This window comes from Apus apus, chromosome 2, assembly GCF_020740795.1.
Source record: "Apus apus isolate bApuApu2 chromosome 2, bApuApu2.pri.cur, whole genome shotgun sequence".
Taxonomy (NCBI): Eukaryota; Metazoa; Chordata; class Aves; order Apodiformes; family Apodidae; genus Apus; species Apus apus.
Genome location: NC_067283.1, coordinates 84,943,072 through 84,968,821, shown reverse-complemented (window position 1 = coordinate 84,968,821; position 25,750 = coordinate 84,943,072). Strand labels below are relative to the sequence as shown.

Genomic DNA, 25,750 nt, shown 5'->3' with positions numbered 1-25,750 from the left:
TGCAGGTAGCGTGAACTGGTACTGATGGATAAGGAGATCCTCCTTGTGGGTCTGTCCTGCCCCTCCTTTGACTCCAAGTGCAAATCAGCTCTTGGCAGCCAATTTCTTCCCTACTCCAATTTTGGCTTTCAATCAAATGTATATTATTCAAAAAACACAGGCGTTCCCAGATAAGCTATCTCCCATGGGACAACCGGCATGAGGCGCTCCACCCATGTCCTCACCCATGACTGCCACTTCCTCCCGCTGCTGGGCTCCCGGCTGCTGCCTGTGGGGAGGTGCCCAGCAGGTACCAGAGCCCATGCCAGCACCTGCTGGCATGCACCACTCAGCTTCAGCTTTGCAAAACACACCAACATCATCTTCCAGGGACTGCAATGGGATTCAGCCATAGGAAATGCAAACAAGTCAACCAAACAACCAGCAAAGCATGTCCTCTCTGTAGGTACAAAAAGTAGCTTTTGCTTGCTCCAATGTGCAGGTTCCCCATATCATCCTGGTAGTTACCTGTGGGAATCCTCTAATGCACCAGTGAAGACAGACAGTTTAAAGACAGAGACAATTAATGCCTCTGAAATCTACTTACACACTTGGAGCTAGGTGCTTTTTATATCTCTTTCTGAATTTCTGTTTCAGCAGGGAACAATCTGTAACCAACCCAAGGGGCTGTTCTAGTTCATATTTATTCTCTTTGTTGTGGTACTCACTGGTACATTTTGAATAGGATTCAAGATGATTTTTCAGCTGACTGTTAGCTACCTGGCCACTTAATGTTCATCATCTGAATTACCAGAAAAAATCAGTTTTAAAGGTGACAGAAAGAGCATTATCAAGGAAAGCCATCTTAAACCTATTTCCCAAGTTCCCCATGTATGTGTAACCCATGCTTCCCCTCACAGAAGTGCTCTCAGTCTTTTACTAGCTGCATGGTGGAGAAGCTAAGGGAACTGCCGCCAGCTTGTTGGTAACAAACTTTATCAACACTTTTCTGTTTTGAGAAGTAAGCTGGGAAGATTTTCAGACTGGAGGGAACAGTTTGCTGATGAATGATGGCAAGAACAGAGCTTCTCATCCTCTTTGTCTTTGTCTCTTCTGCTTCCATCAGATTTTTTTGACATGAACATTAAAGGATGAGGAAGTAGCAAAAGGGCATTTAGCAAGGCATTTTTAAAAAGCAAAGTAACCCCAAATGACAAGACATAACAGTGAGGTAAAAACACTACCATATATGAAAATGATCCCAGCACACGTGGTTATTATCTGTGTGGATGCACACATCTACATGCCGACTCTGGCACCTGTGAACCTGCATTCTCCAGAAACACTATTGGCACAAACATTGCGGTTTGTGCTCTTCCCCACACAGCAACAGTAACTCAAGAGAAGCAGAGCCTCAGACATACTAACATTTGTAAGGCATCCTCCTTCTTTAATCCTCCCACAAAGCATGCTTTGGTAAAATTCATGGGTGTTAACCTGTCCTTAACTAATGCAACAAAATTCTAGCTAATGGCAGTCAGACATGGCAACCTGGAAGAATGTTAAAAGTGTGTGCATTTGCAAAGATTAGTGTTTTGGACAAGAGGACATTGAGATTTAACTGGGAGACCAAAGCAGCTCCTCACAGGTGGGAGAGAGAGACAGGTTCTTAGATGAAGCCGTGCTGTCATGGCTGGAAGTTATCCTTACCCTCCTGCAAACCCAGGGGTTACTGTGGGGATTCCTAGCCAAAGCAAAGGGCTTAACAAATGCAAAAATACATGTAAAGCACAGCTACACACTTCAGGTGATCACCTACATACAAATTATGTGAACTGTCACTAGCGGAGGAATTTTAATCCTGCTGAAGACAGCAGTCATTACCCTGCAGAAGAAAGCTACTGCTTGGGAGCAATGAAGTCTTCTTGCGTCTATGGTAGTAAGGAGGGGACACAGTTCCTAGGCTTGCCGTACAGCCAGGTTGGTGTGTGATGAGGCATAGGAGGCACAGAGACAGCCAGAGATGAACAGGGGACCTAAATTTGCCTTGCCCTGAATGCAAAGTTAGCCCTTGCAAACCTTCCCCTTTTCATGCTCCAGCTCATTGAGCTGCTCAAATGCCTTTAATTCTGTCCCTGGAGTGACACAGAGCTACCCTGGTCAGGATAAGGCCCTTGCAAGTCCACCCATATGAACATTTACTGTGCTGTGCCTTTGTTGCCAGTGAGATGGACATAAGGACTTTTATCAGGGACTGTTTAGCTACTGTGATGATGTCTTTAGTGCTATTTTATGCAAGTGTCAATAGTTCCTCAGCTGTCAAAGGGTCAGTGGATCTAAAATTAGACCAAACAGCTGTGTTTAGGTTTGAGAGGGTGCCTATGGTGGCTGTGCCAAGGCACTGTCCATCTTCTCTTTTGAGAAGAGGTCAGAGGAAGAAAAGGAGAAGAACCTAGCCATTTCAGCACTTGAGAAGGAATACTTTGTGACTATTTTATCATCTTGCCTCCTCAGAAAACAAACTGCAGAGCACAGTCTTCTGTGTCCCCTTTGCCAGACAGGAAAAAAACCCCAAGGATACTGAAAATTTAATTTTAGAATAAAGCAGATCAAATGTAGTCATCACTTTATGAGTGATAAAGAAAATTATCTCTCTTTGGACTGTGCAAGGAAGATAATCCTGAGGTAGCCTGCTTTAGATCTGTTAATCTTTAGTGCTCAGTTATTTTTCTTAAAGTATCCATTCAAGGCTATTGAGTCGTTATTTTTTCTTTCTGGATTGTAGAAATATTGCGAGAAGGTTTTGCAATATATACTGCTGTTTACCTAGTTACATTGTGCTCAATAGTCCAGTGAAAGGAAGTCCTAACCTACATCTTCTGGGGAAGGCATAAATGGTTCTACACAAATTTTAAAGAAATTTTCTGAATCTGGACATACCAGATAGCTACTGAGGGGAAAAAATAAAAGAATAAAATATATTCTCTCACACTGTGTATTGCAGCCAGTGCTTTGCTGCAGGGGCCTGGAGTCCCCCTCAGGCAATCAGTCCTCTGTGCTGAAATGACAAGAAACCCCAGACAATGATGGGAGACTCTCAAACACTCAGAGATCCAGATTATTCTGAAAATCTGCAAATTCAGTTCAGTCTACATTTTTAAAAGACTTCTTGTCTTTCCTCACTTCTTTGGCCATCTTTTGTGCCTGCTGTTTCCTTGCTTTCACCTCAGGAAACACAAGTTCTCCTTCCTTTCCCTGAACAGAATCCAACCTTAAATATCCTAGTGCCATGAGGAGTCATCCCTGAAGCTGGATGCCTCTTCTGTGAGACATATAACAATCGCAAAGTTATATACTGTTTCCTTCAGTCTCTGAATACAATGCTAAAAGAAAAACCTAGATTTCACTACCTTTCTGCAACAGCTGACTCAAAAAGAAGGAGAGATTATTAAAAGAAATAACAGTTTCTCAGAAAGATGTGGGGGAAAATATGATAGAAGTTCAGGCAAAATAATTTTCTATATGTAAAAGTATCACATCAGGAACAGTATTCTAGCTGAAATTCCTAGCTCTGCTCTGCAAGCATGCCTCAGCTGTGATTTGAAACTACTGAATTTAGGAGTCCCTATACCAGTTCTGAAGGGCATCTCCAAAATCAGAAAGGAACTGTCCTGCAGACAGGAACTCCAAGCTGAGGTGTAGTCGGGTTTCTGGTGCAGGTGTCCTCATGCGTCCATCATCACAGGCCAGAGAAAGGCCTACATGGCAATCCACTCAGGCCCTGAACAAATCTTCAGCAATGCTTAAGGTTGGTGAATGTGAAAGGGCACTTTAAAATTATTTGACTGCTCCCTTGAATAAATAATCTGACATTTCAAATTCCCTGGAAACATGTTCAAGACCACAATCTTCAGACAGTCACAATCACCACACTGAGTATCACTATCTTACATCAAAATGCAACCGTTTTCTTAACATGGATAGATCAACAAAGCATCCAAGCCAAGATGTTGCTGGCAGAGCTTCAAGGCAACAGGCTTTCAATATAGTAGTTGTTGAATTAAATGGTCTCCAATAAGACCACTCAAGATGGAATCTCCATGACCGGACCAAAACTGACTGTTTTCCGCAGGAGAAATCTACATAACTCAGACCACAGAAATTCTTCCATCAAGGCCTTCATTTCTGGCTGAGGTTAGGAATAATCTAACATTGTTTAACCAGCATTCAAATACTGCTTGAATTTCTCTAAACTATTCCACTGATTTCAATAACCCTATCAATTATTTTAACATTTGTCCATCTACAGAAGATTTTTATAAAAGCAACTGATGTTTTGGGGGTCTCCAACTTCAGACACTAATGAAACAAGATTATCAGAACAGAGATCAACCTGGAAAACAATGATCACTGAAAAATCAGATTGCTATCTCAAGCTGAATTCTGGGAATCCAGTCACCTCTGAAAATCAGGACCATCCTCTGTTTAGCACCCACATGCAAGCAGGCATGTCTTAGCTCCTCACAAACTCTGTTTGCCATAACCTGTAAGTTGATCAGTGAAGAGGTAGTTAACAATAAGGACATGCATTGGCATATTCTGATTTCAAAGCTCAGAGCTAGTTCAGGCATTGCTTCCCAGTCTGCAGGAGAGGCAGCAGAGGGAGGTTATGGAACCCTTGTTCCAGTGCAGCGCCCCACAGACTTCAATCAACTGTGAGGCAGTGGAGAACAAATTTGAAGGATCTACATGATTTGGGAATTTAAGTTTCCTTGATTGTAGTGGCATTCAGATTTTTAAGATAACCTGAGCTTCTTATGGGGGGATGGAGAAACAGCAAGCTCACACTGAAAATGCTGTTGAACTTGGTTCCAATTGCAGCCTTAGCTGAGAAACATCACAGCTTCCCCCTTGTCCAGCTTAACAGGAAACCTCTATCTACTGTTCCTCTAACTCCTTCCACAAACGCACAGAGCAGTCTGGACATATTACCTATTTCCTCCCACCCTACAGTTGTTTATCTCCCTAGCATCTGTCGTGGCCTAGTAGTTTGGAGCAAGTCCTACACCAGTGGCTATGATATAAACTTAAATCACCCAAGTTGAAAGGCTACTCTAGGAGGCATAGGAGAAGAGAAGAGAAGAGAAGAGAAGAGAAGAGAAGAGAAGAGAAGAGAAGAGAAGAGAAGAGAAGAGAAGAGAAGAGAAGAGAAGAGAAGAGAAGAGAAGAGAAGAGAAGAGAAGAGAAGAGAAGAGAAGAGAGCACTTCTAACTAATGGTTTCCCTAGGAAGTAGTTGGAGCAAAGACTGAGTTTTTCCAGGTGCCTGGTATCTCAGGAAAGCTACAGTACCTTCTCATTTGCATCCACAGCATCTTCCAAAGGTTTACTTCACACATAGACACTGGTACTAAGAATATTTTTTCCTTTGAGGTTTTATTGTGGTTTTGTTTTTTTGCTTTGGGTTTTGTTTTGTTTTGCTTTGATTTTTTTTGTTTTGTGTTTTTTTGGGTTTTTTGTGGAGTTTTGTTTTTGTTTTGTTTTGTTTTTTGTTTGTTTGTTTGTTTGTTTTTGTTTGGTTGTGGGTGGGATTTTTTTTGTTTTGTTGTTTTTGGTGTTGTTTTTTTTTTTCTGAAATGGCAATGCTATGAGCTGTGCACAATACAGACCAAGAGGTCTGCTCAAATTTCATGTATCTACAGTAAAGTTTAGAAATGCAACAGGGCTGTATCTTCTCTGCAGCAACAGTATTGTGGAAGATCCTCAGACCGGCATAGACTGCCATCTCTCCGAGGTACAGAGTGATGATTCAGTTTGGGATTATACTATGTGGAAAGCTACTATCCTAAATTCCTAAGCTGGAAATCTTCTGGCTTGATGCCATTTCTCTTCACTATTTATAAATCTCTTTTCTTTCCCTCATCCTCCCAGTCCTGCTTCTCCAACCTGAACTGCTTCTGCCCACTCCCAGAGGTGAAGCAGAAGAGCTGTAGTTGTGACACTGCAGTTTGTGTGTCATATTGTAACTGGGTTTCCACATCCTCCTCACTCTGTTGTAAAAGCACTTGAAGAGGAAGAAGGGCAAATAATGAAATATAGGAAAGCAGGAAAAGAGGAAGCATCAGAGAGACAGCAGCCCAACTGAAATGCTAAGAATTATGGAGAAGTGACAGAAAGGGAAGCACAGACCAGGAATTATACTTGGTGGCTTAGAAAAAAAATAAAATAATAAGAATTTAAACAAAAAATATGTAGGGTTAGCCTTTTCTGCCTCTGCAGTAATCATCTAGATTACTATTCCTGTGATTCTGTGATTCCTCTCCAACTTTCGTCACTTGACTTGTCTTCCTCTCCTCACCCACTGTAAGACAGTTCCTGAACTGTGCTGATCTGTGTGCAGCTTGACTCCACCAAACCTGGTCCTACCACCACTCCCCTCATTATGTTCACATCAGCTAAGAGGAGGGACTCCTCAAATCACTCTTGGAAAGAAAAGAGGGAAACGAAACATGAAGGAAAGGCCTCAAATGCCTTGCCTCAGGGTGAAAAGGTTCAGTTAGGCAATGGTCTTATTTGCTGAAGGCAGCCACTGAGGACAGTGATGGAAGAGTACAGAAGGAAATTGGCTAAAGCAGAGTAGGGATTGCCTAACTGGGCAGTCCTGCCCGGCTGACAGTGGATGGAGCAGACAGCTTAGGAAGTTCTTCCACTGAGATCATGTACTGTTCTGTCCTGCTCATTCAGAATGAAACTTGGCTGGAGCAGAAAGTATTTGAAATTCACGTGAAGAATTTTCTCTTCTCCATTTGTAGGCAAAAGTGATACAAAGCAGAACATGAACCTTTTTATGAACAGAGTGGGACCCAGCTTTTTACACTCTCATTTCTCAGGAACTTTTTAGCAATAATTTGTCTGATAAAGGGCTGAGCAGAAAGCAAAAACTTGACAAGTGACCCTCTATAAATATCACAAGAGTAATAGCTATGCATTTCTTTTGAGTCAAGATCCAGTCTTTATCTTATCCGGTGGCTAACTGAATTTTGTAGTTTCTCTGGAAGGTAGTGGTGAAATCCTGCATGTCAATAAAGACAGAATTGTTACACAAAGGTGTACTGAGGTGTAGTTATTAGTTCATCACTGCATGAAAGCTACCCTTCTGGAAGAGCTCGTTCAAAACCATTTGTGGCTATTCCCCCACAAAGGAGGCTGTCAGGAGATAAGAAATGGGTACTAGTGAACCTTCACTTTCTTTGAAACATTCTTGCACAGAGAATATCAACAGGCTCAGCTATTTTCCCTACCATTTATCTGTGAACTAGGAAATATCTTCTGGGCCACTTGATCAGTGTTTAGTTCTTCAGCTAAAGTAAATGTATTTTGGGATGTGTGGGACAGAGAAGAGATTACTTTACCTGCATAGCTGTGACTGTTGGAGACCTGCACTGCATGTCTAACCCAAAACATTCTATAATTCTGTGATTCTATGATTCTATGATGTCAGATCCTGCAGCTCTCACTGCTCTTCCACTTCCCTACAGATACAGCATCAGTACTTCTAGTTCACAGTGGCCTAGTTCATACACTGCATTATCTTCTAGGGATGGCAGGGTGACCAAGCTGTGTAATAGCCATGTACACATATGTGAGAGGGACTATGACCATTGTGAAAGTTTTATCTGGCTTATCATGTCCTATCTATTACAGAGAGGACATATATTTTAGATTTGAGGGGCATGACCTGCCTGCCTTCTTCTGGCTTTACTACTTCTGATCTGGTTTTAACTTCAGTGGAGTCCCTTTTGTTTTAGTTCAGCATTTCCAAAGACAGAATCCAGTCATGCAGCTGTTCAAGAAATGATGCTATGGCAAGTCAAGTGATTATCGTAAGAGAGAACTTAACTATGGATGTTCTCCACAGCAAATGGATGCAATTTTTCTATTTGACTTTGGTTGAGAAATCTCAAGTGAAAGAGGCAGAAATATGATCATTTTCCTGTCAAGCCAGTCATAATGCTACTTACTGTTAAACTAGGACAGATGGAAACAACTAAGCATTAGCCTCTATTGCAATCCTAGCCATAAGGAAAAGCCTGACTAGTTTGCTTGGTTAAGGAGCAATACCACAAGGGGATTTTTTTGCTGATGTAAACTTGGAAAAAAGAGAATATTAAATAGCAATAGAAATGGGTGATATTTGGTCCAGAACTGTTCTCAGTTGCTCACCAATTATAAATAGTACTTATCTTTTAATAATTCTCTTCCTCACAAACAGTAGCCTTCTGCTTCAGCCTATAGAAAATCTGATAACAAACACACTTTTATGGTCTCAAAGAGGGACAGGGCACTGGAGACAGACTGAGGAAATCTAGGTTTAATTCCTAGCTCAGCCACAGACTTCCTGTGTGGCCATGGGAAAGGCACTTAATCCATCATGTGCCCTTACTTCCCTATTTGTGCATTTTTCAATTCTTTTTCAATTACAAGAAGACTTTTTTAAATTCAAAAGCTATGTTGCTGTATATAATGATTCCTATATCTGGGTACATACCTATCAAGTGTCCTAACAAGTGAGGTTGGTCAACCTCCTGGCATGTGTCCCACAAAAGGTAACCAGGGACCATGGGGCAGGCAGCAGTTTTAGCTCAAGAGGCTGCATCACTTAGGTATTTATGAAAATGCTACCCATAATCTGTGATGTGTCCTACAGAATTATGCAGAGGCAGAATTATTGTCCAGCTTGATAAACCTCTGTTACACATAAAATACTGGCTATCAACTACTTGGAGCTCTCAGCTAGCTCTCCCTAATCTTAGATTGCTTAAGGTCAAAAAGTAGGCTTTTTTTCCTCTGACTAATGATTCAGAAGCAGGAAAGGAATTATAGTTTTCCTCAGCTGGTATTTTCCCATGCTACCACTTTATTCCAAGAGAGATGTAAAAATCCCAAAGGCAACTATCTTAAGAAAAAAAGTGTAAGCTGTTTAAAATATCCAGCCCAGTTTTTAATTTCCTGGCACACTGCAACCAGCATGGCAGAAGCCATCAATGGTCTGAGAAATGAAACAAAAGAGGGGCTTAGTCTGTACCTTTTTTTGTAGGAAATGACTAAATACTGAAAACTGTGTCATCTCCAGTTCAGCTGGAGATGTTTGGTACATGTTCAGTTATGAGGCGTGAAATCTCACTCCTAAAACAAATTGCTAGAGGTTTACTTGCTTGGGTTTGTTTTTTGGTTTTTTTTTGTAATGCAAAAGAACTCCAGAAACATCTCAGCAAAAAGAAAAGTCTGGAAAAGAGTATGGATTTGACTCTCTGAAATTTGGGCTTATATCCCAACTTTATCCTCAGCTACCCACCCTCACAGGACCAGCTGCAATGACTGCTCTGTCACACCAGCACCAGGTTGTAACTTCTCTCATTGCACTGGCATGACCCAGGACTTCCACCTGTACAAATCAGGCATGGAGCTGGAAATCAGCCTTCAGTTTTTTTCCCAAAGTCCAAGCAATACAGTGAATTGCTCCTCTGTACTAAGATCTAGGCTAATTAGAAGTTGGGAAATGAATTATTTCCTGATTCCCAAAATTATCTAATAATTCACTACCAATATTTTATTCCCTCATACCATCACCAAATCCTTCATTTATTTACATTTACCTCTTTTATATTTTTCAATCTTACTTTTCAAGCTAAAGAGACATGTTTAAAACAAAGCTGCATACTTTGAAGAAAATAAATCCCACTGCACCCTGCAAGAACATGCAAAGATATTTTTCTGCAGCTACTGGGAAAACAAAGTGGCCCTCTGGTCTCTAAAATACTAGCTGGAGTTTAGATTCCACAACACAGTTGATCACATCTTGTTCAGCCCTACCTCACACTTACCTCAGCTAGGAATTTTAAGGGTTAATTAATCAATCATGTGTATATATATAGCCTTGATAAGACTGTAAGTTCTTTGGGATGTGCTGTTGGTGTTTGTGCAGCATCTAGAGCAAGAGAGCTCTGTTCCTTTCCCAGGAACCCTGTGCCATAACACACATTCACAGACAAAGCTGATCAAACAATTGAAGACAAACAGCAGCAGAAATATCCAAATCTTAATTCAATCCCCTTCTCAGTCTTACATAAACAGAGCTAATAATAAAAGCTAATATGCACAGAGGACACGCAATTACACACAAAGAGGACACGCAATTACACACAACCAGAACAAGACCTGTGCTGTGAAAACTGGCTCCAAGTATGAGAATGATCAAAACTTTGCCTCCCGTAAGGGCTGATGATCTGTTCAGACCATCAGCATTGGCTTTTCCTGCTCTCTCATTTTCATGCTCTCTCAGCATTTATGGAATATTTGAAAGTGTCTAGCAGGCAAAATTTCTGTCAAATTTCCCCTCTACTTCTAGTTGCATATCCTAGGCATTGTCAGGGCCTTTTACTTGAAGGAATCCCTTTGCCACTTTCTAAAGAATGTGCCCAGTTTATATGTAAAGTGCTTTTGAACTTTATTACAAAGGCGCAGTCATTGCGCTGCATTTTTACCAAACAAGAAGGATTCTAAGTGTAGAAACACCCAAATGTGTGTCCTAATGTGCTATTACACATTAGGAAACCTTTCCCATGAACTACCAAGTTGCAATTCCTAGTTTCTACCAAGCCAAAGAGAGTGCATCACTACTACTCGGTCCAGGGTTCATAATGCACTTAAACTTCATACTAGCACCCAGACAGTGTGGCTGGACTAAGAGTGAGGCAAATGGAAAGTGTGAAAATTCTTGCCCTTTAAAATGCAAAGCAGTTCTACAAAGGTTACTGTTTCTTATTCTTTCCTGCTCACTCCACCACCTAGGAACACATATATCTGGAAATACAGTTTGGGCTGTTGGGTTACACAGGCTGAACCAGATCATGGCCAGATAAATCAGAGGCTGTCCAGACTTGGTCTTCAGAAAATTAACGTTTACCTGATAAATTGGTCAGCAGCCAGAGACGAAAATATGGGACTGAGAAATGATGCATTGTTAATTTGGAAGAGATAATCTCTAGGAAAGTTGCTTATGCCTTTTCCAGTACAAAACCACAAAGTTGTGCTGGCTGAATATTTCTGAACATGTAAGGCCCTCAAATTCCACTGATCTCTGTACCCTTCTGGCAGGCCTTTGGATTCTTGGAAGCTGTTAGACATCATATTGGTCACTTGCATCAGAGCAGTACCAAGAGCCCGCTGTGTCACCAGGACAAATGAAGAATGGCTCATCCACAGCTTCACATTCCTTTACTTCAAAGGCACTATGGAGGCCCAGCAAAGCTGATGCAAGCCGCAGGCTCACGCCTTCAGGGCAATGTGCTTTTCAAGTGTTCATAGAAGAAAACGTTAAAAGTTTCATTTTCTGTTGTCAACTTTTTTATCGAATGAATGTGCAGCAGCTGTTAGTAGTGCGGGACCGGGGGCAATCTGTGGCAAACCTTCCCAGCAAGTCTTGTGAAATGTGTTTCTGCTGATGCAAATGTGCTATTTGCTAGAGCTCCCCATTGCTATCTGATAAACTCCCATCCTATGCCTGAATGTGCAAAACACAACCCACAGCCCAGAATGTGTGGATCACTGTGTTCTCAGGAAGTATGCAACTAATATATCTATTTGTGCTCTGTCTCACTGAGGGTAAAAAAGGGGGTGAAAAAAACCACTGTTGCACTGCAAAAACCAGTCCTCACACAGGAAGGCCAAGGACTGCATTTTGCTCAACTAGGCTGGCCTTCATGAGGGATTGTATTTTGCACTCAGCTGTAGCTCCCCAAGACATGCATAAGTTCCCTGAATATCATTATCTCTTTCTAAGATAGGAGAGCAGAAGTGTCCATGACTACATACATTACAGTGGTTCTTTTCATCATGCTTTTGTATACATTAGCTCAGTTAGCTACTGAAACATCACCAAGAAAGTTATGGAGTCAGGCATGCATCAGCTTTTACTGGAAAGCTGTATCTCAAATGAGAGATAGAAGATATTATATCCTAATTTTCCATTAGATTATTTCAATATATCAGCCATCTACCCCTCTGCTGTGGGGAGAAGACACCCCCAAAGCTTTATTGTGCAATCCTAATACCAATTTGGTATACCAAATTGGACTGTAAAAGAATCTTCTGGAAAAAACATTTTATCAATGTATCCTACCTCTCTGTTACAAACCTTACCTGAATAACACTGTAAGAAATTAAGCAAATAAAACATCAGAAGTTGGAAAGGACCAGTACTTATAAACTGTGGGGGAGGATCCTGAGAGCCCATGTAACCCTTCACTACCCTGCCACACCCCAGCAGTGGCAGGCAGGAGAACCTCTCTGGGGCCTCATCTCGGGCAAGGAATGGCAGCAGGAGACTGAGAAGCTATGTGTCTCTCTACCGAGCTCCTCCCCTCCTCAAGAACTCCTTGGTGGTCCTTCTAGTACCATGTCTTCACAGCCACCTCAGCCAAGCAGCTCTACACAGACTGCAAAAGCCGCAATGGGTACAAGCAGGTCTTCCTCAGCTGCTGCCCACTTCCCAAATGGAAGTTACACTTAGGTTTCTTATAGGGATACAGACAAATTAGCAGGAACTAACCTTTTCCTCTTTTAGGTCTGAAAAAAAAAAAAAAAAATTATGACATGCATTTATTTTGCAGAGTGCACTTTATAGGTCTTTTTGTTTCCCCTTAAAAAGAATGAAAAGCTCAGCTCTCAAGATAAGGGCTCTTTCGCACACGTGTGCTGGTTTTTACCTTTTTACATAGACATACACATAGAGGAATTTGACTTTGCAGGCATATAATTTTACATGTGCTGACAGACATTATCTTTATGTACATGTGTATAAACATGTGCATTGATACATGTAAAAGAAAGAAAATTGAAAAAAATGGTTCCTGTTGGCTGGAAAATACTTTGCCACTGTTCAGAAATGAAAAATATTTTTGCATTGCCTCCTTAACACCAAGGGCTAAATTGTGCACTGTATAAATCAGTCTCTTTCAGGGCACACAGGCAAAAACTTATTGCCAACAGTTACACTGTACAGTGAACATACAGACTCATTTATGTATAATTACAGAATAAACAGTATCAGACTTCTGCAGTCTGTTTTGCAAGGAGAAAAAAAAAAATTCCACTTAACACCACAATAAGCCTATGATAGGATGCCAATTTTACTAGGATCTACCAACAATTTGGTAAGATTAAACAAACAAAACCAGAGCTAATGCTTCAATACTATTATTCCATCCTCGTCTTTTATATGTTTTGGGCTCCAAAGACACTGAAGTATTTTGCTAGCATAATTATAATTCCTTATTTTTATTTCTACTTGCCATTATGTGGACAAAGGGACAGGAAACCCAACCCCTCCTCCAAAAAGTCTGGTTCCCATTTGACTTCTAGATGCGGTAAGTCCACACCTGCAGCAGACGAAAGTCCCAGTGACCACACTGGCCATCAGGGCTTCTCCATCTCCCCTCCAATGCCCAGAGACATGAGGTGCCAGTGACAAATTTATTTGGATTGTGAGAGGAAAAAGGATGAACCTCGACTCAGAAAGGCCTGGCACCATGTTAATGCAGAAGGGATGTTCTCACCTCTTTGCTCTGGACTTCAGCCTAAGGAAACCAAGGAGGAGTGCTCTCCTCAGGAGAGACAGAGACATTCCCAGCCTGAATTGTAACCACAACCAGCTGGAGGCTGGGGTAGAGATGGATTGTGGACAATTCAACACTTCCCTTGTCCACATAGGCGTTTCTTTCCCTTTGCAAATCTGGGCACAAAAATGGAGCAGTGGGTCTCAGTTCACCCCACAGTAACGTAAATGAATTTTTCATAATGAATTCTCTATGTGCATGTTTTTTTCTCCCCTAAAAATAAATTATGACATGGAAAGATCCAGAAAGGTATCTCTGAAACCCAGATGCATTGTGAGGAGTGCAGAAATGGCAGTGTTCCCTAGCTGGCAGACGCCATTTCAGTGCTAATGAAACCATCCCGCTTCAACACCAACCACTGCCACCACTTCCGAGCATTGCAACACATATTCACAGCAGGAAAAAACAGGTTCAATAACTCAGTCCTTATAGTGCTGAGGTGCACAGCTCTGCAAATGTGAAGGGACTGATCTCCCTCTGAAAGAACCCTAAGCAGTGATTAAAAATCAGAACACAAAGCTCTTAGCTTAGATAAAAACAAAAACGCAAAAACCACCAAAGATTTGGGAAGTTAAAATCCATAGTGGGGATGTTGGTGGATCACAGCTTCTTACAAATACAGGATGCTTTTAAATTATGAAATATGGAGAATGAATATTTCCTCCTATTAATTGCAACACAAGCTGAAAGTGTCACCAACTTTAGTTAAAACCCACCTTTCCATTGCATTAAACATTTCTGTTACATTACTTCATCAGCAGGGAGAGCAAAATCATGTGCAGATATTCTCTGTTATATGAAAGAATTACCAATTCCTTTTAAAGCTCTCAAACTTTATCTTTTTAAAAGGAGGGGTCAGGGAGCAGGCAAGTTCTTATGTTGTTCTATAAAATAATCCAGAAGTTACTGAAAACTCTGGTAAGACCTACTTCCTCAGAAGTAACATTTCCAGGGTAAAAAAAAACAAACACAACTGGTTTATGTGAAATTCCTCCTTACTCTTCAGTCTCTTTTCTTTTTTTTTTTTTCTTTTTTTTTTTTTTTTCTGTTTAAAGTCTGGCATGTGGCTTGGAAGAGTGGAAGACAATTAATTCTGCTACATTTTTCCAATTTTTCTACATTTATTACATTTTTGAAACATGATAATTTTAGAGTATCTTTGAGGAAGGAGAAACAGGGAAAATGGAAGGTGAAAACCAAAAAGCAAAATATGAACCTTAACTTTTCTTTTTGGATCAACCCTGCTTTGGCTGGAAATTGAGAGAAATTCTGTGTTTGCTTTGCGTTTACTAATTCTCAGCAAACCTTCAGTGGGATTTGTAATCCCATTTTTAAGTATTGATTTTGGCATGTTAGGGTTGAAATCTCATTTAAATCAAAGGAGTAGGAGTTACTTTCAAAAATCCCATTTGGTGCCTGTGGTATTACTAAGTCTGATGGTAGAAGGACAGATTAGATACCTTCTTGGGATCTCTTCTTTAGTCAGCAACTTAGACATCTAAGTGCTTCTAGGAATCACGTCCCTTAATGGCAATCAATACAAGATCTATACACTACTCCTAAGTTAAAAATGTAAGAAACAAGGAAAGAGGACACACCAAATGGATTCCTTTCCTAGGAATTATGTTTCCTTCATGTGCACATTTACAACACAGAATTCACTTCCTGGGGAGAGAGGGAGCAGCGAAAAGCATCTCACTTTGCAGGCTGCATGTCTAACCTGCTTCTGGGCTGCTGCTCTGCTGGCTCACTTGTTCAGGGAGGCAGCTAGATGAGGCAGGACAGAAATTCCAACAAGCTGTCTCTGGAGGCCAAAATCCTAGGGTCCTGGCTGCTCCACCCTCCAGCTTGTTGTGGTCACATTACACCGTAAGTGAAATGCTGAGGCTGAACCTGCATTACCTGCTCACTGCACATGGGGCAAAGTTTCTTCTGGAGAGATCATCTTCTGAGGTTTCAATAAATCTCACATAGTGAGCTCACTGAGAAAGGTTTGGGAACAAATCTCTGTCCTGCTGCAATGTGTGGTGTTTGCCTCTGGCTTTAGGACAACAGCTGCAAAACGGAGCTCTCTTCATTGCCTGCTCTTTCCCTAAGTGTCTTGTTCTACACTGGGGAAGCCTGTGGTGGCACAGCTATGCCATCCTGCAAATCCTTCCCTGCAAGTCTCTAATGCAGGGATGCAGCCACAGTGACACTATGTTTGCACATTTTGCTGCGGGTCAGAGCCTGGGAAGCTTGCACCTGAGGGGAAAGCATCACTGCAGGTCCTCTGCAGCCAGAAACCGTCTCCTCCCAGGGAGGCACCATAGCAAGAGCTGAAATTACAGAAATGTGAGAAGCTGAACAAAATCAAAACAGCAGCTTTTTCTGAAATAGCACCTCTGTAGAGGCAGATGGTCCCTACACTGTGCCTCAGTCCAGTGCTTAAGCTTTTCACTTAGGGTGCACCCCTGAAGAGCACCAAGGTGGAATGAGAACTTGTTGAAGGGAGAAAGCAAGCCTACAAAAAAATCAAGCAAGAAATAATACAGAATAGAGGGATGGCTGGTGTTTGGAGGTCCATCCAACCTTGTGACACAGAGTAATTCCCTTAAAATAACCTGAGGTTTAGCACGTTGCAGCTATATATGTTCTCCCCAGCTTAAAATATGTCCCCCTTCCAGCCAAACCCCTGTATTTCTGAGTTGTGCTGCAGCCACAGCTGAGATCCTGCTAGATAATTTTAACTCCCAAGCTAGAATGGGGCTTATCTCTGAGGCACATCTCTTCTGCTCAGATAAAACAACTTCCTCTAACTACAGATTAGATCAGCAGGCTCAGTATCCGTACCTAAAAGCCACACGGCTAAACATACTGTCTCTTTCCAGTTGAAAAAATGCTTGTAGCTTTCTCAACACTGAAGAAACAGAACATGCACAGCTCCCAGGCTTTCCCTGGCTTTTGCACTAGTGTTCTCCTCTGAAAACACAGCAGTACCCAGCAGGCAGCCATGAAACTGTCCACAAGCTACAGAGGGCTGGTGAACTCGGAAAAAACCATGGCTTCACCACCACTGCAAAGTCACGTTGCCACACAGCAGCAACAGAAACCATCCTTCTACCAACTGGGCGAGGAGAGGAAAAACTGTCCACAAAATGAAACAGACATAGCTGGAAAAGTATATCTGTTTTTTAGGATCAATTATTTTTTCTAGGATTTGGTTTTATCATGTGCTTTTCTTGCATGAGTGAACAAATTTTTATGTGATTGCTTACCCAGTGGCTCTGCCCTGGTGTTGCATGGGCTGAGTTAACTATGCTAATACAGCACAGCCTACGCTGGGGCTGTGGCAGCTCTCATTTCTAGACTGGTTCACCCTCCCTTCAAGAAACTACTTCCAAGCGTGTTTTGAAAATGTTCACCATCCATCACCTGCAGCAAGCATTTTTAAGGAATCTGCCTGCAAACAAGGGCTATTTTTCACTGGCCTTCTAAAAATTTGTGCACATTTTGCTAAATTCTAAGTAATTACTTCAAGCAATTCTTCAGCTTCCAAGCAGCTCCATATAACTGGGCCTTCTGCACATCACTCTAGCACACTGTTTCACCCTATGCACATGCAAAACATACCTTTGAAGGCTGGTATGTACCACATAGCCCATACAGCATGTTAAAAGGTCATTAATTAAATTGTCACATGCCTTCTCACACTAGACCAACCGCATCCTCCTCAGTACAAATTCCCAGGAGAGTTTTGCATACAAAATGAAAATAATCCTGACAAAGCCATCTCCTGTGTTCCCCTTGAAAGCAGGTGAGTCATCCTGGCAGGGTCTCAGAGCATGCAATACCAGTCCATCCTAGGGACTGGTACACTGGGACTAGACACAGGGGCTTTGGACAAAACCAGAGGGGAGATTTCCAACTTCCCTATTTTTAAAAGTTTCTAAAATATTTTAGTTACATGTTTTTCAATTCCTTCAGAAGCCTGTTTTGTTGGACTTTCAAGCCCTATTTCATTTTTAGGGTTAAAGAAAATTCTTAAAGCTCCCCAAACCATCTTGAAACAAATTTTCTCCCTGCTCTCAGAGTCAGTAGGGCTACATCAAGTGAGACACCAAGTATCAGCAATTATTTACCATGGCTCATCAGCTCCTACACACTTTCGCACCTTTAAGCAACAGAGATGCTGAAACCTGAGCAAGTACAACACATAACACAGCCCTCCAGGTTACTTTAGTTCTCTGAATTGTTATGTATGTCCATGCACGTATATTCCACATGTGTATTGTATTAGTCATACACAACACACTGTCTCCATTGCCACTGAACTCCTACAGGAGGAGCGCACAAAGACATTTAGCTCTGATTGTCTTTTTCCTAACCTCTTTTCCCTGACCTACAGAAGTGCCGAGGCAGCAGTGAGATGGACCTGTCTCAAGCAACAGGACTGATTTTGCAAGCTGGGGTGGGGCACTTCCCTTTTTGGCTTTTCTCCTTTCTCCCCCCTGTCTTCAGCCTTTACACACTTTTACTCTGTCTCCACCCAGCTATGTGTGAGTTGCAGCAGACTGATGTAATGGCAAGCTGTTGTGGTTGGCCTGGTGGTTCCTCAGCAATGCTTATGTCCATGCTCTCAAATGGTTAAGTTCCTTTTAAGGAAATAAAGCACTAAATCAGCTCAGAGTGATGGCACTTGCCTGCCCAGTAACTAGCTACTTGTGCAGGTTACCACCTCTGAATGCCCAAGGCTGCAAGGGAAGACCCCAGGATGTGAAGGCAATGCCAGGTTCCCAGTGATGCCAGGCACCAAAACTCTGCAGCTACACAAGGTTCTGCTTCAATAACTGAGTGTATCCTCAGCAGGTTTGCTGATGATACGAAGCTGGGAGGACTGGCTGATTCACTGGAAGGCTGTGCAGCCATTCAGTGAGATTTGAATAGACTGGAGAGCTGGGCAAAGAGGAACCTAATGAGGTTCAACAAGAATAAGTGTAGAGTCCTGCACCTGGGGAGGAACAACAATGTGCACCAGTACAGATTAGGAGCTGATCTGCTAGAAAGCAGCTCCATGGAGAAGGACCTTGGAGTCTTGGTGGACAACAAGTTATCCGTGGGACAGCCATGTGCCCTTGTGGCCCAGAAGGCCAGTGGTATCCTGGGGTGCATTAAGAAGAATGTGTTCAGCAGGTTGAAGGAGGTTCTCCTCCTCCTCCTCCTCTATTCTGCCCTAGTGAGACCCCACCTGGAGTATTGTGTCCAGTTCTGGGACAGGGATTTACTTGAGAGCGTCCAACAGAGGGTTACAAGGGTTATTAAGAGATTGGAACACCTGTCTTATGAGGAGAGGCTGAGAGACCTGGGCCTGTTTAATCTAGAGAAGAGAAGACTGAGAGAGGATCTTATTAGTCTATACAAATTTCTGAAGGGTGTGGGTGTCAAGAAGGAATGGCCAATCTTTTTCAGTTGTGCCCTGTGACAGAACAAGGGGCAATGGATGCAAACTAGAGCGCAGGAAGTTCCACCTCAACAGGAGGAAGAACTTCTTTACTATAACGGTTACAGAGCCCTGGAACAGGCTGCCCTGAGAGCTGTGGAGTCTCCTTCTCTGGAGAGTTTCAAGACCTGTCCAGATGCGTTTATGTGTCACCTGCCCTAGATTCTGAGGCGGTCCTGCTCTGGCAGAGGGGTTTGACTCAATGATCTCCAGAGGTCCCTTCCTACCCCTGCCATTCTGTGATTCTGTGATTGATGTCTAGGTTGACTTGTTACTTTTTTGCACCTTCTGTCAGTTGTCCAACAGTTTCAACTCAACTTTGTGGGATGAGTTCTGTCCACCTCTTCCTCTCAGAAAGAATAATATCTCTATGCCTTACATTTTTCAGGTCAAGACTGTAATCTCTGACTATGGTGGTGATCACTTTTTTCATGAGAAACCTTTGACTTCTATATTTTAAGTCTACAAGGTCATCTTCAGCAGCTGCCTGTGCAGAAACGGAAAGCCCAGAGCCTCTGTCTGAGGCCAGTAACACTGTGAGATGATGTTTTTGTTTTTTACTCATCAGTGGCCATCTATGCTATGGGCAGTCATGGATAAAGGAAAGTACTATTTGCCTCTCTAGGCAAATGCTATCACTGCAGCAAATGCCTTTTTCTGCATCAAGTAGGCTCTGACCTACAGCTCACTGAATCATTAGCTTCCTGCACATGGCTTCAATGAGGATCCAGTCGCAGGGCCGAAACAGCCCTAAACTGCAACTGTTTACCACATACAGGATGTTCAGTACTGATAATCCACAAAAGGTGCACGCAACATTTAACTTGAAATTTGAATGGAGACAGTAAGAATCAGCAGAAGATATTTCAAATCAGCTCCTGCGTTATAGGTTAGCATGGGAAATAGGGCTGCCTATCCAAAATAGGCTGCAAAGCACTAATTCTTAACGGAACAGAATTTCAATGGGATATGTATTTCTGTCTTGCATCAAAAGTTCAAAAGTATATTTAGGAGAGATGGTAAAAGTCTCTAGTGCTTCAAAGAGCTGTGAAAATCCAGACCATTGCTTGTCTGAAAATGTCTGTGTTTTCTAGAAAAGCTAAATGTAGAGCAGGTGCATGAGCAAAGTAAAAAGGTAAAATAATAAAAAAGTTATAAGTCCCAGACCAGCCTGAGAAGAAAATTAGGGGTGGAGAAGAAGACAAGGAAGGAAGAAGATCTAGTAGACAGAGCAGCAGAAATAAAGTTTGCAGGAGGAAGCTGCTCTACACATAGTGGCATTCTGCAAGTTACAACATTAAAAACATAACAAGCTCATCAAGGAAATGAAGTGACATAGCAGTCACCAGGACACATCTTTTAATATGTTTCTGCTTTGCTGTGCTGCTTGGGGTTATTGCTAGAAACTGTTGATGACTTTACTTCCACAAATGACCTTTTTACACCCACTTATGATTTTTGCATTGGTCAGAAGGAAAGCATGTCTTGAGGTTCTCTGTCTAGAGACACAAGTCAAAGCACACTATTCATGAACCTCTGAGTACCTCCCTTATGAAATTTGCGCCCTCTCTAATAATTTTAAGTGAGATACTCAAAATCTGAAGGCAGCAAATAAATAAAATAAAATCTGGAAAGTAAATTGAGTACTTTAACTTCTGAAGTCTACTACACCTTCATTCTCAGTGAGAGAGACGTTTCAAATGGTTCTCTCTCTTAGGTCTATAGCACTGTGTTCAAGTCTCAGTCAAGGGCTGTAAGGAGCAAGAAATGAGACTTTTGAAAATGTGGAGGAAGTACAGCATATTTTTCTTTTCTGAAAATAGCTTATTTCCCCTAATCTTTGACCTTTAAAATGCTAAATTGATGAAAAAGGTAATTAAACTTTTGACTCTGGGGTTAAATGTTTCATAAAGTGTTACTACAAATCTGAGTGAGCAAATGGTCATTTGAACATTTCTATCTCACAGGGTGATTAAAATAAACAATGTATTTCTCACCTAATTTTAGTAAGATAAAGAAAATACTTACTCTTTTCATTTAACAAACCTGCTATTTCTATTGTTACCTCTAGAACACTACATGTACAAAGAAGTCTTCCAGAGCCTAGTGGCTCTCTTCCACAAATGTCTGGCTCTAATTACCTTTCCTCAGTGCATGTTGGATGGACAGCTGATCTCTTAGGGTGTTACAGATTAGGTGGAACTGCACTGTAAATCATATGCTGAAATACAGCAAAGTGCACAGGGGATTTTCTTTTGACAAAGGAAGCAGATGGGACATTAGGAAAGAGAAAAATTGCTGCTTAGTTGTATCTGCTCTTGTGCATCACCTGTCACTTATCATAGGCTACAAGATACATACAACATCAGTGGGTCTTTACAATACTCTCTTACCTATCTGTTGTTCTTCAAACTGCTTTTTCCTAAGTTTGGTGATAGAGAGAAACAGATCTTAGGACTTAGAGATGACAGGTTGCACTGAACACCAAGCCAATGCCTACATAGAAAGACAGGCCCCTTCATCCCTAATACATCTATGGGACCATATGGGCCAAACACCACTCCTAAGGTATTGGTTTATCTCTAACAGATTTTATGTTTTAAATGATGATCCAAAATATGCATGGCAACCATATGTCTCCTGATATGTTTTGGGTATGTGGTCAGACCCTTTTCATAAAAAAGGAAAATTAGTTTTTCAGTATACTGTTTTCAAAAAGTTAGTTTAGTGCTAGAAAAAGGAGCAGTAGAAGATGTAAAAGTGTATGCAGCTTTACAGAAAAGAAAAACATTGCAAGCACTGGAGTTGATACCTACAGTTAAAGATCATTCATAGAAGAGTACTGTGAATTGCCTTTGTTTCTGTTTACTATGGTAAATATCTCGTAACAAGATATGAGCCTTCAAAACCAAAGAACTATGGATAGAGAAAGCGGCTGTAGAAAAAGTGCTGAAGACAGGACTTGGAAAATCTAATTTATTGCTGAGTGCACAAAGTAAAGCTAATGAGAATAACATATGGAACTTATCACATTTAGGACACCAAAGATAACATTTTCTCCTTCTTGTATTACAGTAATTTCTAATATGTGTTTATATTGATATATAATCGAACTTTTGGGAGAATAATTACATAATCAGCAAATATAAATCTCATCTTTGCTGGTTCTGTATGATATTTGTGAGATGAAGTAAATTCAATGGAATAAAAAATCCTGTTTGTGTTCGAACAAGGTATTTTTTAAAAATATATTATTTTTTACATCAGAGCTTAAGTATTTTTTAGGGTTTAATTACTGTGGGAGAAAGGAGGCTTAACTCATTTTACTGACTTGATGCACAAGCAGTAAAGGCAGGAGCTTTTCCTTTGGGCTGAGAAACAAAGCACTAGGTAAGTGATTTGATTTTAAAGCATTTTTAAAAATTAATTTTTTCATAAGGTATGTCAAATCATGTAGGAGCTGAACTTTATGCTCACATGTTTGGTAAGAGAGGATCAAGTGGAAAGCCATAAGATGCTGCATTCTCAACTAGCTAGTGCTGACATTTGGGAGTAGACTCTACTCCTAATGTTGACACTGTCCTTGCTATATTACCTTGACTTGGTTATTTTGCTTTCTGTGCCTGCCTTTCCACATACCATTCTTTATTTGACTTCCTTAGGCACAAAACACTGAAAGGCACATGCAATCTTTCTATAAACAGTTTTCCATCCTGGTCCTCATTCTTACAATAGGAATATGAAAATTATGAACTATACTTTTATTTGTGGATGAAAATATTTTGATAGCCACTCCTCTCCTGAAATATTTTTATCAGCAAGTGCATCAATCACAGCATTCTGGGAGTCATTGCGCTTTTTCTTTCCTTTTTAAATTTTTTTTTCCCCCTACTAGTAAACAAACTTCATACTCTAGTCTTTTTTTAGTGGACTACATGTGAACTAATGCATGCAATAGTCAGCAGTATTGGTAGTCTTTGGAGTCGAGTCTGGGATCCCTGAGAATCATCAGCATTTTGCAAAATCATCTCTGGAAAATAATTTCTTTTAATCCAACAGACTTTATGAGTTGTGGACTTTTACCCAGGAGAACAAAATTCACATGTTTTCTGAAGTTCTCCCAGTAAAAAACAACAAGGGTAAATAAAGATCAGGTATTGGAATCTGAAACATATGAATACTATGTGTGTTCTAATATGGCCTTTCTAGAGAAAACGGAATAACAGATAACATTCAAGATAGCATCCAAATTAATAATATAAACAATACTAAAAATACCTGAGAGTTTACTGATTTTTATAAAATCTTAGTTCAGATAATTTAGACCTGGTAGCATATATTTAGTTCCATTTCCTACAGAGAATGAGAACCATCTTTCCTGGAAAGATCTGCATGCTATCAGTCATGCTTTAGAAATAAAATACATGACAGGATCTTTATGACTTCTCTGTGGATGAAAAGGCTCGTTGTCCTTCAAATTGCCTTTTCCAAAGAGAAGGTTCTACAAAAAACAATAAGCACCTGAGTGATCCTGTGCTGAACTAGATGGAAAAGCACATGACCTGCTTGTATAATGTCTTGCTATATAGTACTTTAACATTATTGTCATATTATACTAAGTACTATTATTTCTTATCAAAGTACACTAGTCATCTTACCCAAGACTCTCTCATTCTTAGCACTCTGTTGTCCTCCAGTACTAGTTGAAAGGTCTTCTGGTACAGGCATAGGTTCATCTGCATCATCTGGGACATCACTAATTGGAGGACTTTCCTTTCCTAGTAGTGAAGAGAGTAGCATCAGTGAGTCATCAGAGTAGCCTCAATTTCAAATACCGTAAGAGGAACCACAAACCAAGTAAAACTTAACAAAAACCCTAAACACTACTAAAAGCATGACATTCTTAGGACCAAAACCTGCTGTCATAGAGAAAAAGCATATTTTCAATACAGGGGGATGGTATTTGAGAAAATAAAGGATGGCCAGTGTCTCTTCCAAGTCTGGATACACAGTTATCAGTCTTAACATTTTGGATATCTGCAACACAGATGGATATTTTAGACCTGCTATACTCAGAAGATCTAGTTTAGCCAATGTAGACTGACAAATTACAAAAGTTATCAAATGGTCATATTTTGTAAAAACTTTTTTTTCTTCCACAGATGCTCCTTGAGAGCACATTGGGATTTTCTTCAATGAGATAGTGAAGTCTAACCCACAAGTATTCTGGAGCTCTAACAGAGCTACCAAAAATATTTTTTTTAATCTCAGCCTAAAAATTCAACTACAGCTTTAGCAAGCATCCCTAATACCCACAGATCAAGATTTGGCTGGTCCTTGTGCCTACAAGTAATTAAGTGCCTGTAGCTCCTGGAACATCCTAAACCATGGACAATTAGCAGAGGTCAGTCAAAGCATAACTTCAAGGGCTTTACGGTCTCTTATTTGTAAAAAGGAAACAAACCCCAGTATTCTGTGCACACAAGGTTTTGCAGAAGAAAACAGTCTGGTGCTTTAGTATGTTATAAGTAGTATGGAACTGGTTTAGTTAAGTTTTGTAATTCTAGAAATGGTGAGGTTTTTTGCTTTAGTTTTCAGTCACAGCATATATGTCCTGCCCATGGTATTGCAGAGCTTCTTTTAAAATGACTTCACACATTTATTATGGGTATTATAATATTCTTAAATGGGCAAAATCACACCCACTGGATGCAAGTATAAGAGAGAAGACAGATTGCATAAATGGAAAAGAAGGACTATGAATTTTGCAACAGAGGAAAGTAAAAGCAGGAAGTAAGTTAATTAAAATAGTTTTTTACATTCATTGTTTAGCTCCCTATGTAATGGTTCCTGTAGTTTTCTGCACTGTTTTTGTGGGATTTAAGGAACTTAAAGAACTGACAGTGACTTTCCAATACAAGTCCCATCCTGCCAAGCTGAAGTGTCTCTTACAGATAAGATGAGGAGAGACAACTGAAATATTTCAGCTTTTTCAAAACTTCCACATCCAACAAAACAAAACACACACAAAAAACCCAACATCCCCCAAAGCCCCAAAGCAACAAACAACAAACAAACAAAACAAAAACCAAAACAGTTTTGGCTTAGTCTAGATTCAGAAGAATGCTCACGCTAAAAACCTGAAGGCTCTTTTGGCTACAAACCAATACAAACACATAATATCAGACCTATGAGATAAGGGGTGGCAAACAGAATCAGAACTTTTTTTGTGTCTAATTAGGCATCCTACAGTAGGTAGGCTAAGTAGGATGCTTTGAAGATAAGTCAAACCAGTCTTTTGGAATAGAAACCTGTTAGTAGATCAGTACTTTCACAGTTTATGGTGAACTGTTTGGATCACTAAACAGATATCAGTCTTCTACTTGTTAAATTAATAGCGGTTTGCACAGGTGGCGTGAATCAGACTAGCATCATGGACCTCGTCCCTTTTTGCAGGAGGCTGCAGTTAAGAAAACTTAGTAATCTTGGCTTTAATGACTCATTCTGTATCACTTGATTTCTTCCTGTTACACATGCTTGAGAAATCCCTGAATGCAAAAAGGCAGGGTAAAAATAGTGGATTTAAAATAGATATACTCGTTGAGCTCTGTGTCTTGG

At 40.8% G+C, this 25,750-nt stretch overlaps 1 protein-coding gene across 4 annotated transcripts in view; it reads right to left on the bottom strand.

Moving 5' to 3' along the window:
• Positions 1-25,750, bottom strand: part of IKZF1 (IKAROS family zinc finger 1) — a 67,623-nt gene that overhangs the window by 24,105 nt on the left and 17,768 nt on the right. For all 4 annotated transcript variants that reach the window (XM_051610006.1, XM_051610007.1, XM_051610008.1 and 1 more), the window contains exon 3: positions 23,791-23,910. In XM_051610006.1, coding sequence (XP_051465966.1) covers positions 23,791-23,910 — 120 coding nt within the window. The remainder of the gene's footprint in view (positions 1-23,790; positions 23,911-25,750) is intronic.